At 45.3% G+C, this 13,218-nt stretch overlaps 1 protein-coding gene across 2 annotated transcripts; it reads left to right on the top strand.

Moving 5' to 3' along the window:
- Positions 1 to 288: 288 nt before the first annotated feature.
- On the top strand, positions 289 to 12,139 carry LOC131107657 (calmodulin-regulated spectrin-associated protein 1-B-like). Of its 2 annotated transcripts, XM_058057887.2 has the most exons (19): positions 289 to 617; positions 988 to 1,181; positions 3,806 to 4,068; positions 4,145 to 4,306; positions 4,367 to 4,447; positions 5,676 to 5,735; positions 5,880 to 6,021; positions 6,112 to 6,251; positions 6,814 to 6,910; positions 7,003 to 7,129; positions 7,238 to 7,305; positions 7,386 to 7,467; positions 7,589 to 9,887; positions 9,968 to 10,104; positions 10,176 to 10,384; positions 10,485 to 10,572; positions 11,215 to 11,336; positions 11,652 to 11,770; positions 11,836 to 12,139. In XM_058057887.2, the coding sequence occupies exons 2-19, from the start codon at positions 989 to 991 to the stop codon at positions 12,124 to 12,126; spliced, it is 4,680 nt and encodes a 1,559-aa protein (XP_057913870.2). In that variant the 5' UTR covers positions 289 to 617; position 988; the 3' UTR covers positions 12,127 to 12,139. The 2 variants fall into 2 exon arrangements, with proteins under 2 accessions (XP_057913870.2, XP_057913878.2); XM_058057895.2 differs by lacking the exon at positions 5,676 to 5,735.
- Positions 12,140 to 13,218: the final 1,079 nt, after the last annotated feature.

Genomic DNA, 13,218 nt, shown 5'->3' on the forward strand with positions numbered 1-13,218 from the left:
GAGACATTTTGTATTTTGTATATAAAAATTTATTTTTTCTTTAAAAAAATTGCAGATACATCCTATTAATCATAATAGTACTAATTATAAATAAATGACATTAGTGCAGCACTTTATGTACTATACTTCATGCAGAACCGATGGTGCAATGTCAATAGTTAATAATCAGTTGTACAATTATGACATAATGAATTATTACAGCAGAAGGCGCTGTTATTTATACGTTTACACGTGCCTACATTGCCCCCTGCTGGCGAAAACGTATAGTGCAGCCGTGCTCGCCCATTGATTCCCGTCCCCATAGAGACAAGCTCCTACAACCGCTAATCCCCCACCCTCGGCAGCAGCGATGCCAGCAAATATCAATTAGCCAGGCGTTTGGACATTAGTTGTATTCCTCGAAAACCGCCGTCCCAGTGGTTGCCAAACAGATTTTGTTTCATTTACTCCTATCGGATTAACCACCATCGCTGGCAAGCCGCGGCTTTATCCAGAGAGGCCGGAGATTTGTGTGGCGGGGCGGGGAGGAGTCCTCGTCATCTCGCCGCTAGCGAGTATGCTCTAGTAACAACACAAGAAAGCAGCAGAGCGGATACAGAGCCGATGTATTCGTAAAGGTGAGCTTTTCTGTCGATGTTTTGTCGTAGTTGAGCTAGCTACATCTAAAGAGGGCTTCCATCCAGCCGTCAACCAGTCAAGCTTCGAGGCGGCTAACTGACACCAGCATGCTAACTGCGCTTCATTTGGGTGGGTGACAGCTAATAAAAGCACCTTATTTTAAAGTATTAATGAATTAAATGAACTGTCAACATCTGCACACAACCTTAAAAAGCATGCCAGTTAAATGAAGAGTGCGATTTTCCATCATGTCGATGCATACGAGAATGTTTTTGTGTGTGATACAGAGACAACAGCTTGAGATGACGTCACACTCTCACCTGCAAGCAATGGTAACAATGCAGTATTGTTTTTTCTGTCTTTGTATAGGATGGATGTGGAGGTGAGTGCTGGGCAGGGGGGCAGCACCAGGAGAAAAGCGGAGGAGGATGGTGATGGAGGAGGAGGAGGAGGAGGAGGAGGAGGCATGGAGGTTTTGGTGGTACCACTGGACCTGTACGACTCTGCAAGAGCCAAAATAGAAGCAAATCTCCGCTGGCTGTTGGCCAAAGCTTATGGCATTGGTAAGATGTCCTCTCTGCTTTTACTGACTCAGACTCAGCATGCTTTTTACACAGTACAGTACCGAATAAATAGCTAACATTTTTTTCCATTTAGCCCAAACATTAAATATTTAGGCTTATTATCCGAAAGACAAAACATAATACGGTCAAATGTGTCCAGTTAACAGCGTGTGAATGCAGGAAAAATGACACAAATTCAGGTTAATACCAAGTGGTAGGGGGCAATGTGGGAGACAGTCATCATAAAGGCAACTATAACCATTTACCATATTTTCCGGACTATAAGTCACACTTTTTTCATAGGTTGGCTGTCCTGCGACTTATACTCCAGAAAAAATTGTTTATGTTACATAAACACTGGACATCTTTTCTGTTCTGTTATTTTGTGCAGCTGAATAAGCATTATGTTAGCATATATCTTACACCTATTCAGCCTGTTCTCTATTCTTTTATTGTTAGAACTTGCCTTCCAAGAGGACGTTATGTCTGTTTTGGTCATACAATAAATTAGCAAAAAATGCGACTTATGTATGTTTTTTTCTACCTAATTATGCGTTTTTGGCCTTGTGTGATTTATACTCCGGAGCGACTTATAGTGCGGAAAATATGGTACTTTATTTGAGGTGTGGTGGTGCTTTGGGCATGACGCACGTCGTAGTTTGGCCTATCCATCCATCGATCAGAGCAGAGGAAATACAGTATGATTGCTGTGCTTGTATTATGTAGTGGCTTCAGGTAATAATCTTTTTAAAGTCCAATCGTGCCTTAATGTTAGTGTAAGAGTAACAGAAAAAAAAAAACAACAATTCAGTCTCTATGCTGTGGGCAGACATTCATGCTAGCCCCTTTTATACACGGGTCACTAGCCTTGCCAGCTCTTGACGAGCGCCACTAAAGCTGCTCTACATGGAGAGGCTGTGAGCTAATGTGTGGAAACTACCCCTTCGAAGTGGGTTTTTGTGTCACTCCATGCCTGCTCTCTGGAGATGAGTGTGAGCTCCGGGTCAGGCATTCAGTCATCCGTCATAACAATTAGGCATTTTTAAGAAATGAAAAACTCATATGCTGAATTTCTTTCAATGCTCCTGAGCACGGTCCTGTTGGTCATCCTGCAGCTTACTTTGTTGTAAATATTGTCCACGGTCACTTTGTGGTTGAAGGTTGACTTCTATGTGCCAGGGCACAGATCAGATGCCCATAATAAACACCAACCTCGGTGGAGCTTCGGCTAATCTGATTGGCTCCTCCTGACGTCAGCTGTCGGCAGCACAGAGGCTTCATCACACCCCCGTTTTCTTTCACAGAATTGACACAGACTGTGATATAAATAGTTTATGCATTGACTTGTCTTTTTCTCCGTAGCTGTTAACGTAAGAGCTTAAATGTTCTATATGATTTTGTGCATTTTCAATTCTATGCATCAAAACTGATTTCCGCACGACCAACGTAATGTGGTATCATTACGTTGTGTTCCAAGCTACGTCTAGTGTCTAGTGTCATACATTCTCATTAGATTAAGCAGCAAATACAGTGCACGATGTTGCCCATCTGTCCCGCAGAGAAAGTCACATGTTTAAGGGTTTAATGGGATTGAAGCTGAAGATAGAAGTCTGCTCGTTTAGTTGAACAGTAAACTGTATGCTTGTAGTTTGATTATATTGATGTTTTGCCTCCTTATGGGAGTGCAAAAAATAAAAAAAGGTTAAGTAGTAGAGACTTAAAGCCGCCTCAGCAATCAGGACCTAATAGTTGCATGGGCTTGGTGCCATGTTTCCTACCGTACGTCTCGTGGAGAGGATAGTTTTGTTTGCCCGTGCAGAAATGCGAAGCTGACAGCTCTTCCCTGAATGTCATCAGGATCTCCTGACCTGACAGAGGAAGCTTCTCCGCACCCCTCCCCTATGCCCATGTTGATGTTAAATAGCTACGATATATTAGGATTAAGCAGGTTCTTGCATCTCTTTACTGGGGGTTGGCATCCCCCATCATCATCTCCACAGCAACCAGACAGGATGAGGAGCTGAAGCCCTAAAGACGAAACAAACACATGTCTTCCTGAAATAGTGGGTTCTGCTATAATACCCCACGTGCCTTAATTAATCATCAGTTTTATTTTATTATATTTACAAATGCGGAATTTTAGACGCACTACTGCGTCCAAAACGTGTGAATGTCCTCCTCACAACCTCTTAATCAACCTAGTAACTCTGGATTAGCGTCTCCAGGGTGTACTAAGATAGTCACCCCGTGTATTCGTCACCCAGCAGGGAAACACCAGGCCTGGCTGGGACAACAACATCAGCTTTTTAATCACCGCTAAGTCCTGTTAGCTCATCGCTTGTAAGCCTCTGCCGCACGGTCTGACAAGCCGCTAGCCTGTCTTGGTGGTTTACTCGACTCACCGATAGACTCATCTAATTTCGTCATAGTCAGCATCCTCAGTGTCTCTGTTATGTAACATGTATTACTGGACTGCATGGATTCCGAATGTCTGATGTGAGTCCCACTGGTGGTACGTGGGCTTCATCTCGTGGTACGTTTATTTTTTTCAAAAAGTTTGAGAACCGTTAGCTATTTTAATTGTGGATACAAAGATGGTCATTTCATGGTGCTTCCCCCCCCAGATCATATTCCTGAGGACCTGCGGGACCCCTTCTATACTGACCAGTATGAGCAGGAGCACATCAAGCCCCCCGTCATACATCTGCTGCTATCCGGGGAGATCTACTGCCGGGTGTGCAGACTCATCTTGCGTGCTGAGCAAGCCGCTTCTCTCCAAAGCTCCAAGTCCGTGCTCCAGGCCCTCTCTTCAAGGGGCATCCACGTGCTGGAATCCGAGGACACACACGTCTCTGTTCTGGACCTAAGCGCCATTCCCGTCAAGATGGTACGACCCCTTTGTTGTCTGTTACTCGGATTGGAAATGCGCATTTTTTATCCACGATGTGTCGTCTTTTCTGTAGAGCTCCCACATGCACCTGATCGATGCCCTCATGATGGCCTACACGATGGAGATGATCAGCGTGGAGAAGGTGGTGTCCAGTGTCAAGCGTTTCTCCAACTTCAGTGCCTCCAAGGAGCGACCGTTTGACGTGGAAGATGCCATGGTCTTCTGGATCAACAAGGTGAGAAAGTCAGCCACGGTATTTGCTTCCATGCGTGCTGATTTGTCCTTGTCCCTGAAGGTGACCACGAAGATGAGGGCGATTTCAGAAAAGGAGCTGAAGATGAAGCAGCACCTGCTGGACTCTCCGAGCCACCAGAAGGTAAATAATGTAGTGCAGTTAGCGCTTTTTTAATTTAGTAACCGTTTTTGATGCTTTGACGGTGCAAATAGCACAACATCATAGCAGTGTCACACCGTCTTAGAAGAGGAAAGCTACAATGGAATGTAGCTTTAGTACAGTGATTCCCAAAGTGTGGGCCGCGGCCCCCTGGTGGGCTGTGGTGGTACTGCAGGTGGGTCATGAGAGGTCATTAAAAATATGATTCATTTTTGAAAATATTATTTTTTAAATTATTTTTATTGTAAAATATTTATTGCACAATTATAAACAAATATTTATAGACCTAAGTAATAACCTATTGAGTGTTATTGACCTGTCACAATATTTTAGAAACCTTATACAGTTTATGATTGGAACGTAGCTCTCTGGTCATCATGCATGAATGCAGTTATGAAAAGTATGAGAATTAATTAGATTAAAAGTTTGGGCTTCCTTTATCCCTCTGCTTTCATTTCAATCCTGAATCTTTTTATTATTATTATTATTATTATTATTATTATTATTATTATTATTATTATTATTATTATTATTATTATTATTATTATTATTATTATTATTATTATTATTATTATTATTATTATTATTAAGTGCTCTGAGAACGCAGCATTTTGTCTATGTACTGTTATTGGACAAAGGTGAACCACAGACATTTTTTAGATTTTCAAGTGCACAGTTGTTTCTTTTGTGACTCCACGATGACCAAGGAGCCTATGAGTCCATTACTATCTGAACCTTGTCTGCCTGTTTGTGTCTCCCCCACCAAATATCCTCCCATTGTGCCACTTGGATGCTAGTCTCCCTCTAAATGGTACTGGAAGCTGGTACCTGTAAGTGTGATTAATAAAGCAGCTTCCTGCTGTATATGTGTATATATGTGTATGTGTATATGTGTATGTGTATGTGTATGTCTTTGTGGTGTGTATGTGTGTCTCTCAAAACACCAGTAAGTATAAATAACACAACAAATGAGCAGTTCTCTTAACAAAGTCTTTGAAGATGTCTACAGAAACTGCAGCAAAGACGACATTACTTTTTTTTATTTTTCCTGTCCATCATCAGTTTAACCCAATACAAAATATTTCTGCATGCAAACTCAACTTAGTTCTGAATCACAGGACCCGGCCTGGAGTTACTCCTCCGTTTATGGTTTGCATCCGTTGTGTGCATGAGCCTCATTCCAGTCATTTTTCTCCTCTTTCCCCACCAGCCTGATATATTGCATGCTCTGGCCCATTGTCTGTTGGAACCTGTGGAGTTCTCTCGCGTGGTAATGTACCCAGCTCTTTTTTCCCATCCCATCCTGACTCCCCTGTTCATGATAATGACACATAGGTAGGTCGATAGACGGACAATGTGTTGTGAGGAAATATCTTGCTGATGAGACACGCTGATGAACGTTACACCTTTTCAGGTGCGCTATCGCAGGGATCACCTGTCAGGACGCACACTTCAGCACTTCCCCCTGGTTGATGAGCTGTGTAAAGATGTGTGTGATGGCGCAGCTCTTCTGGCCTTGATCCACTTCTATTGCCCCGACGTTATTAGACTTGAAGGTATGCTTGGAGCCATTATTCCACTACTTAGTTGCCACATGCTTATATTATGATGTATGATCTTCTGCTCTCCTTGCATCCTGTTGGCAGATATCTGCTTGAAGGATGTCCTCTCAATAGCAGACAGCATGTACAACATCCAGCTGCTGAGGGAGTTTTCCAATAAATACTTGAACAAGTGCTTCTATCTGAAGTCAGAGGACTTGCTGTATTGTCCTCCAGTGCTGAGGGTGAGCCAATGACAAAATATTGAAAATTATTTCCACACACTGGAAGGTTTGTTAAATTGTATATTGGGGGGAAACATGCTAGCTTAATTGGTGACTCCAAATTGTCCATAGGTATGAATGTGAGTGTGAATGGTTGTTTGTCTATATGTGCCCTGTGATTGGCTGGCGACCAGTCCAGGTTCTTCCCCGCCTCTCCCCCGAAGACAGCTGGGATAGGCTCCAGCACCCCCGCGACCCTCGTGAGGAAAAGCGGTAGAAAATGAATGAATGAATGAATGAGACGTGAGAATCTGCATTGAACCGGGACCAACTTCGGTGTTGTCCTCCAGAGGGCAGTAGAACACATCTAACAGTAGAGTCCAGCAATAAAATGGTTTCATTACAGTAAATGTACATGAAGGCATGAAGACAGTTGCAAGAGGTGGTTGGATGGAGGCGGTTGATTTGCTGTGGCGACCCCTGATGGGAAAAAACGAAAGAGAAAGAAGACACAAGCAAAACGGGGACTTGTTTACAGGCTTCTTTTTTGACAATACAATACTTGTCCTCCCTCCTTTTGCAGAATAATGTGATGGTGTTCATCGCAGAGCTCTTCTGGTGGTTTGAAATTGTGAAGCCAGACTTTGTACAACCCAGGGACCTTAAGGAAACCAGAGACGGTAAACACAACGATTTTAATTCTCATTTTGTTTTGCTATGTTAGTGTTCCTTTTTAAACCTGTGCTCTTGTGCACTCATGACATCTTTACAGCGAGATTACTGCTGCAGCCTAAGTGCTCTCGAGCCCATGCGTCCATCTCCAGTGTCACGAAACGCAGTTTCCCGACTACAGTAAATGCTGCTGACATCCTGACCTCACCTCCAAGCCCGGACCTCAGGTGCAGTTAATTCTAATCTGCTCTCATCACAGATGGATGTGGCATTAGCAACACATTGTTGTTGGAGGTCATCAGAAGATCCTTTAAAAAATGTACCTTTGTTTCTAGCACTGTAAAAAGCTCTTTAGTGCCACTAAGACAGAGACATCCATGGGGAGTTGAGGATGATGGCTCAGGTAATATGATATATATTCAAACTTTACATAAGCATAATGATGGGCTAGCAAGAATATTCACGTTTTTTTCCATACTGCAGCAAAAAAATACTGCAACTCTCTGACACGTACAGATGAGAAGTGTCAGGGTTCATCACAAGCGCGGCCAGAGAGGAGGCAGAGGTGATCATTTACATTTGTTCTGAAGACGATGCATTTTGAAGAAAACTGCAATCTGTGATAAAAAAAATCCCTAACAAAAATAGATCTATTTCTTTAATACTGATGCTACGTTTCTGCCCAGGCCTTTGTCCCAGCCAGCACCCTATGCCTTGCATTTCCCCTCTCCAGAGGATCATGCAGACAGTGTCAGCCTCGCTCGCTCGATAAGCAAAGACAGCTTGGCTTCCAACATCATGACACCAAAGCACACGCTGGGTTCAGGTCGTCAGCTGCATCAGCACCGACTCAGCGGACAAAGCCTCCTCAGTCACATTCGCATCGAGGACGAGGAGGAAATATTAGAGGAGGAGGAGCTGGTTGCCGTGATTCATCCTTCGGCTTTTCCCAGACGTCCACACAGGAGCGACATGGAGCAGGATGAATTAGAAACCCCCAATACAACCTCACCAAGGAGGATCTCCAACACCAATTGCTCTCCCTGTCTCGCCATGGGCGTCTTAACCCCCGACTTGCAAGCAGACAGCTACTACCTGGAGCCCCTGTTTCCCGCCATCCCAAAGCCAGCCAAAGAGAAAAGCGTCTTCATGAACAAGGAGGAGGAGAGCGGTGAGAGTCGCTTCAGATCAACGCAACCTGTCATGAAAGCGACCACTGATGTCCTTCATAAATCACAACGGAAATCTCCGGTGTGTGAAGGCGGTAAATTTAACTTTAAACCCACGCCTGTCCCCGACACTTGTCTCCCGCCACCCAGAGAAGCGTTGACACGTAATTCTATGTCGGTGAAGAAACAGCCCCAAGGCTTCTTCCTTCACGTGTCTGGAGAGCCAGACTACCACAGTCATCTTTCCTCTGATCCCGAGGTCGGGCTGGACTCTGACTCAGACATAGCAGATTTTGAGGAAGATGACGAGGATGGCGAATTGATGGACCACAGAGGAAAGGGAAATGCTTTAGTGCGAGGACAGCTGTGTGAATTTTCAGAGGTTGAGTCAGTCAAGCTACGAGAAGACCTGAAATTGAGTGAGCGAGACGACAAGGACGACGGAAGTGGACGCTCCAGCCCGTGCCTTAGTACTGTGTCCTGTGCTAGCAGCTGCAGCGCTTCGGGCAGCGCCAGCGTCAGAATGACCAGCTTTGCAGAAAGAAAGCTGCTCAAGCTCAGCCTCCGTGAAGGTTTCTCCAGCACCAGCAGCTCGCAGAAGACCACGCCCGATCACTCTGAGATTACTCCTTGTCCTCCCTGGCAGCTGAAAAGTGAGGGTAGCCCCGGATGGCACGGTAAAGACCCTGGTTCTGTAGTGAAGAAGACCATAATGGCAAGTCCTCCAATTGTGCCTTCAGAGCTGCTGCAGCTTCACATGCAACTAGAAGAGCAGAGGCGTGCAATCGAGTACCAGAAGAAGAGAATGGAGACCCTGTCAGCACGACAGCGACTGAAACTGGGTAAAGCTGCATTCTTGAATATCGTAAAAAAGGGTGAAGGCAAGAGCGATACCCTTCCCTTGCCTCTGAGACACTCGCCTTCTGCAGAACTGTCAGGTGGTGAGAAAGTAAAGACACCCTCCTGCAAGGATGACTCCTGTCTGGAAGCACTGAAGGTTCAGGCAAAGGCAGAAGGAAGACAGATGAATATCGATAACAGGTTGAAAAGCGTGGCTCAGGTTGGGGCTTCTGAATCTGACGCGAATGACTGCTCCCATTCCATCGATCTCCTCAATGAGGCAATCAGTGCTATCCAGCAGCAGATGCAGCAGCTCTCATTGCAGCAAGACCTGCTTATGAAGAAGAGTGCAGCCTCACCTCCAGAACCTACAGAGCCAGACCAGAAAGCAGCTCCTAACACGATGCACTCTCCCACGCTAGAGTCCAAAGCTTTCGCCGTCCACTTTGTTGACTTCAGTGACAGCAATTCCACTCCCACTCGTCGTCCTCCCAAGCTGAGCTCCAGCCAGCGAAGCAAAACCTGCGATCCCAAGCAGGGTCCAAAGAATGGCAAGATGTCTGATACTGAAGGTGCAACATCCCCAAGAGGGAGTACAGGTGGAGGCCAGGAGGCTGGAGTTGCCGCTGAGAGCTCCAGGCAAGAGAGAAATTTTCGAAGACGCACAACCTTCCGAATCCATAATAACCAAGGCAGCACCAGAGAGGAACCCTGTCTATCCCCCGTCAAAGCTCAGTCACAGGACACCATCGTCTCCAACATGGCTCCATCACACTCGAGTCCAGAACAAGACGAGAACAAGGCTGACATCTCAGGGACGGAATCTGTGGGTGGAGAAGAGAGCACCAGGATCAAAGGTCATCTGATTGAGGTTGACCTATCCGAGGTGAAGGAGCCAGCGGAGGATTCGAGCGCTGACATGACGGATGGCACAACAGAGGGCGAACAGAAGAACGTGCTGGGCTTTTTCTTTAAGGTAGACTTCAACAGGAGTGGCATGTGGCGTGGTGCATCAAGAGTCTGATCCCTCACTGACTGCTTCCGCCTCTTTGCTAGGATGAAGAGAAGGCCGAGGATGAGATGGCCAAACGCCGCGCTGCCTTCCTCCTCAAACAGCAGCGCAAAGCAGAGGAGGCCAGATTACGCAAACAGCAGCAGGGAGCAGAAAGCGAACTTAAGCGTGACGAAGCCAGGTACGCCGGTCCGTAATGTTTCCAAGTTGAGTGCGTGTCTGCAGGGGGTGTTGACTCACTTCTTCTTGCAGGCGGAAGGCGGAAGAAGATCGAGTTCGTAAAGAGGAGGAGAAGGCCAGACGGGAGCTCATCAAGCAGGAATACCTGCGTAGGAAACAGCAGGCGCTGATGGAAGAGCAGGGTCAGGTTAAGCCAAGGCCTAGGATTAAATCCCGCAAGAACAGACCTAAATCCCTGCACCGCGGAGACTTTAACAGCCCCTGTAAAGGATCCACCACACGTAAGAACCACACGGACCTTATCCTGGGGTAGCACGTTTTATTTAACAATTGCAATATAAAGTAACGGGTACTATGTGGTACTTTATATGGTACTTTTAGCTGATCTAAGCTGCAGTCATCGAGGGTCCACGTTGTCTTTGGCCACTGAGGCGGACAGCGTCATCTCTGGAGACGCTGAATCTCAGAGGTGAAACCTCCTTCACACGTTGATGATGTCATTCTTGTTGCTGTGTTTATTCATGTAAATCGCAAAGACGATGCGGATTTGAAAATGTATTTTAGCATTCTGGGCTGCACGCGAGTGGTTAGCACGAGACCCAAGTTCAATCCCAACCTCGGTGTGGAGTTTGCATGTTCTCCCCGTGCATGCGTGGGTTTTCTCCGGGTACTCCGGTTTCCTCCCACATTCCAAAAACATGCTAGGTTAATTAGCCACTCCAAATTGTCCATAGGTATGAATGTGAGTGTGAATGGTTGTTTGTCTATATGTGCCCTGTGATTGGCTGGCCACCAGTCCAGGGTGTACCCTGCTTCTCGCCCGAAGACAGCTGGGATAGGCTCCAGCACCCCCGCGACCCTCGTGAGGATAAGCGGCAGAAAATGAATGAATGAATTTTAACATTCTATACAGTAAAACAATCCAATATTTTCGACTTCCAAAGCAGCTACTGCCATCTTGTGTCTTTAATAAAAACGACATCAGGAGCCACAGCTGTTAATGCCGCAGGGCTCTAACGAGACACTCCACTGAGCCATTAATTGGATAATTTATTCTACATACAGTCCATTGGTGCAGTGACGACATTCACAAGCAGAGTATATCTTGCAGGGCGGAGTCAGTGTGCTCGATGGATTCATTCCCCGTGCTGAGCCGAGCCTCCAGCAGGAACATGGAGCGGGACTGGGAGAGCGGTTCCATTGCTTCCTCCATCACTTCCACTGAGTACAATGGTGAGTGGAAACACTTGGGAAATATCTAAGTATAATTTGTATGTAAAACCATGCCTAATAGAAACTAGGGAGACGGCCGAAGCCCCCAGTTTCTCCAGCAGGTTATTTAATTGATGAGCTCCTTCCCTCAAATCATTAAAATCACCTGCTTTAGTGACCGGCTGGAAAGAAAACCTGTCCTGTCTGGGGCCTCCGTGGCATGGGTTTCACACCCCTGTTCTAGCTGATGCCTTCTGATACTCCTCTCTATGAGTCCAACTAAGATGATGAATAAGATTATAGCCATAACTTTTCTTTGTTTTGTGTCCATCAAAGGGCCCAAACTTTTCAAAGAGCCGAGCTCCAAATCCAACAAACCCATCATCATCAACGCCATCGCACACTGCTGCCTGGCTGGAAAGGTGAACGAGGCCCAGAAGAATGTAATCCTGGAGGTCAGTGAGAGCAACTCTCAATCTTTTTTTTCTTTTACTGTGCTTGAAACTGTCCTGTTTCACAGGAGCTGGAAAAGTGCGAGTCAAATCATCTCATCATCCTCTTCCGAGACGGCGGCTGCCAGTTCCGCGCCGTTTATTCCTACACACCGGACACCGAGGAGATTGTCAAATTTACCGGCTTGGGGCCGCGCATCATCAGCCACAAGATGATCGACCGGCTCTACAAATACAGCTCGGACCGCAAGCAGTTCAATGTCATCCCGGCCAAGTCGGTGTCGGCCAGCGTGGACGCCCTGACCATCCACAACCACCTGTGGCAGGTCAAGAGGCCAGGAAGCGCCAGGAAGAAGTGAGAAAAGGAAGTGAACACTCTTACTCTCACTCGTACTTTCTAAAACTGTTGGGCCGGACCCAATAACTCTATGAAGTGTTCAGACCAAGCAGTGATTTATTTTTTAACTTTAAGATGAAGTATTAAGGATCATTCATAATATACTGAGTCAAATGGAAATATCTTGCTCGCCAGTTGAACATTGAACTCAAGATTATTACGAAATTTGTTAACTTTCAGTGCGACAAATGCACGTTCTGAACACATCACAGATACGATAACAAGTCAGAGTGGCAATGGCTGAGAGTTCAATGCACTATTTTATTGTTTTGTTTTTATTATTTTTCTGCATGCCACACTTTTGTTTTAGCCCGTAGGTACCGTACATCGTTTGGCACTCGCTGATGGAGTGATTGTCACGTTGCACAGAATTTGGACCTTCAAGAGGAATGCTGCTAGACTTTGGCCCTATAGATACAAAAGTGCAACTTCAATTACGACTTTTGACCCCACCCCTCAAAAAAAAAAAGCTTAGTTGTTTTTATCTATAATGAGGATCAAGGCTCCTGGATTGGTCCTCAGTACTACTGATTACTACTACTTTTATGAGGGGAGACATTCCTATTTTTAATGGCGGGATGTTTGCTATGGTACCGTGTGGTATGTCTTGTTTGCTATTTAGCCTTTTTGAGGAAGTGAGGAAAGCTACCTTTTTAGAATGTTTCAACTTTATTTTCATTTTTAAAAGAAAGGTCAAAGGCAGCACAAACCTGTTCACTGTTTTCTTTGTGGAAGGAAAAATGTTCTTATTGTTGGGAAACTTTTAATCCTCACCGGATTCACTGGACAACAATGTTTTAAATGTAGCTTTAGATGCTCAACAAGCTGACTGGAGGCTTCCTTTTATGACGGTGAGTGGAATATGACAGCACCCCCCCCCTCTCCTCGCAAAGTACTTGATATATTTTGCTGCATTTTGTACATTTTTGAGTAGGATATTTTGTACCAGTTATGTTTACTAAAATAACAAAACAGGCACTATTATGAGTTTATTCCGTTACAGTCCCATTTCATTGTGTCCTAATGTATGTTCATTTATTTTGAAAGTCTGTAA

The sequence above is a fragment of the Doryrhamphus excisus genome, linkage group LG10, assembly GCF_037039965.1.
Source record: "Doryrhamphus excisus strain RoL-2023G ecotype Guam linkage group LG10, RoL_Dexc_Guam_v1.1, whole genome shotgun sequence".
In the NCBI taxonomy this organism is placed as follows: domain Eukaryota; kingdom Metazoa; phylum Chordata; class Actinopteri; order Syngnathiformes; family Syngnathidae; genus Doryrhamphus; species Doryrhamphus excisus.

Excerpts from the sequence above, each read along its gene's own strand:
- LOC131107657 (XM_058057887.2), top strand. The coding sequence starts at position 989 with ATGGATGTGGAGGTGAGTGCTGGGCAGGGGGGCAGCACCAGGAGAAAA. Across the intron at positions 10,105-10,175 it reads CTTAAGCGTGACGAAGCCAG|GCGGAAGGCGGAAGAAGATC; the intron begins GTACGCCGGTCC and ends TTCTTCTTGCAG. Across the intron at positions 10,573-11,214 it reads GGAGACGCTGAATCTCAGAG|GGCGGAGTCAGTGTGCTCGA; the intron begins GTGAAACCTCCT and ends TATATCTTGCAG.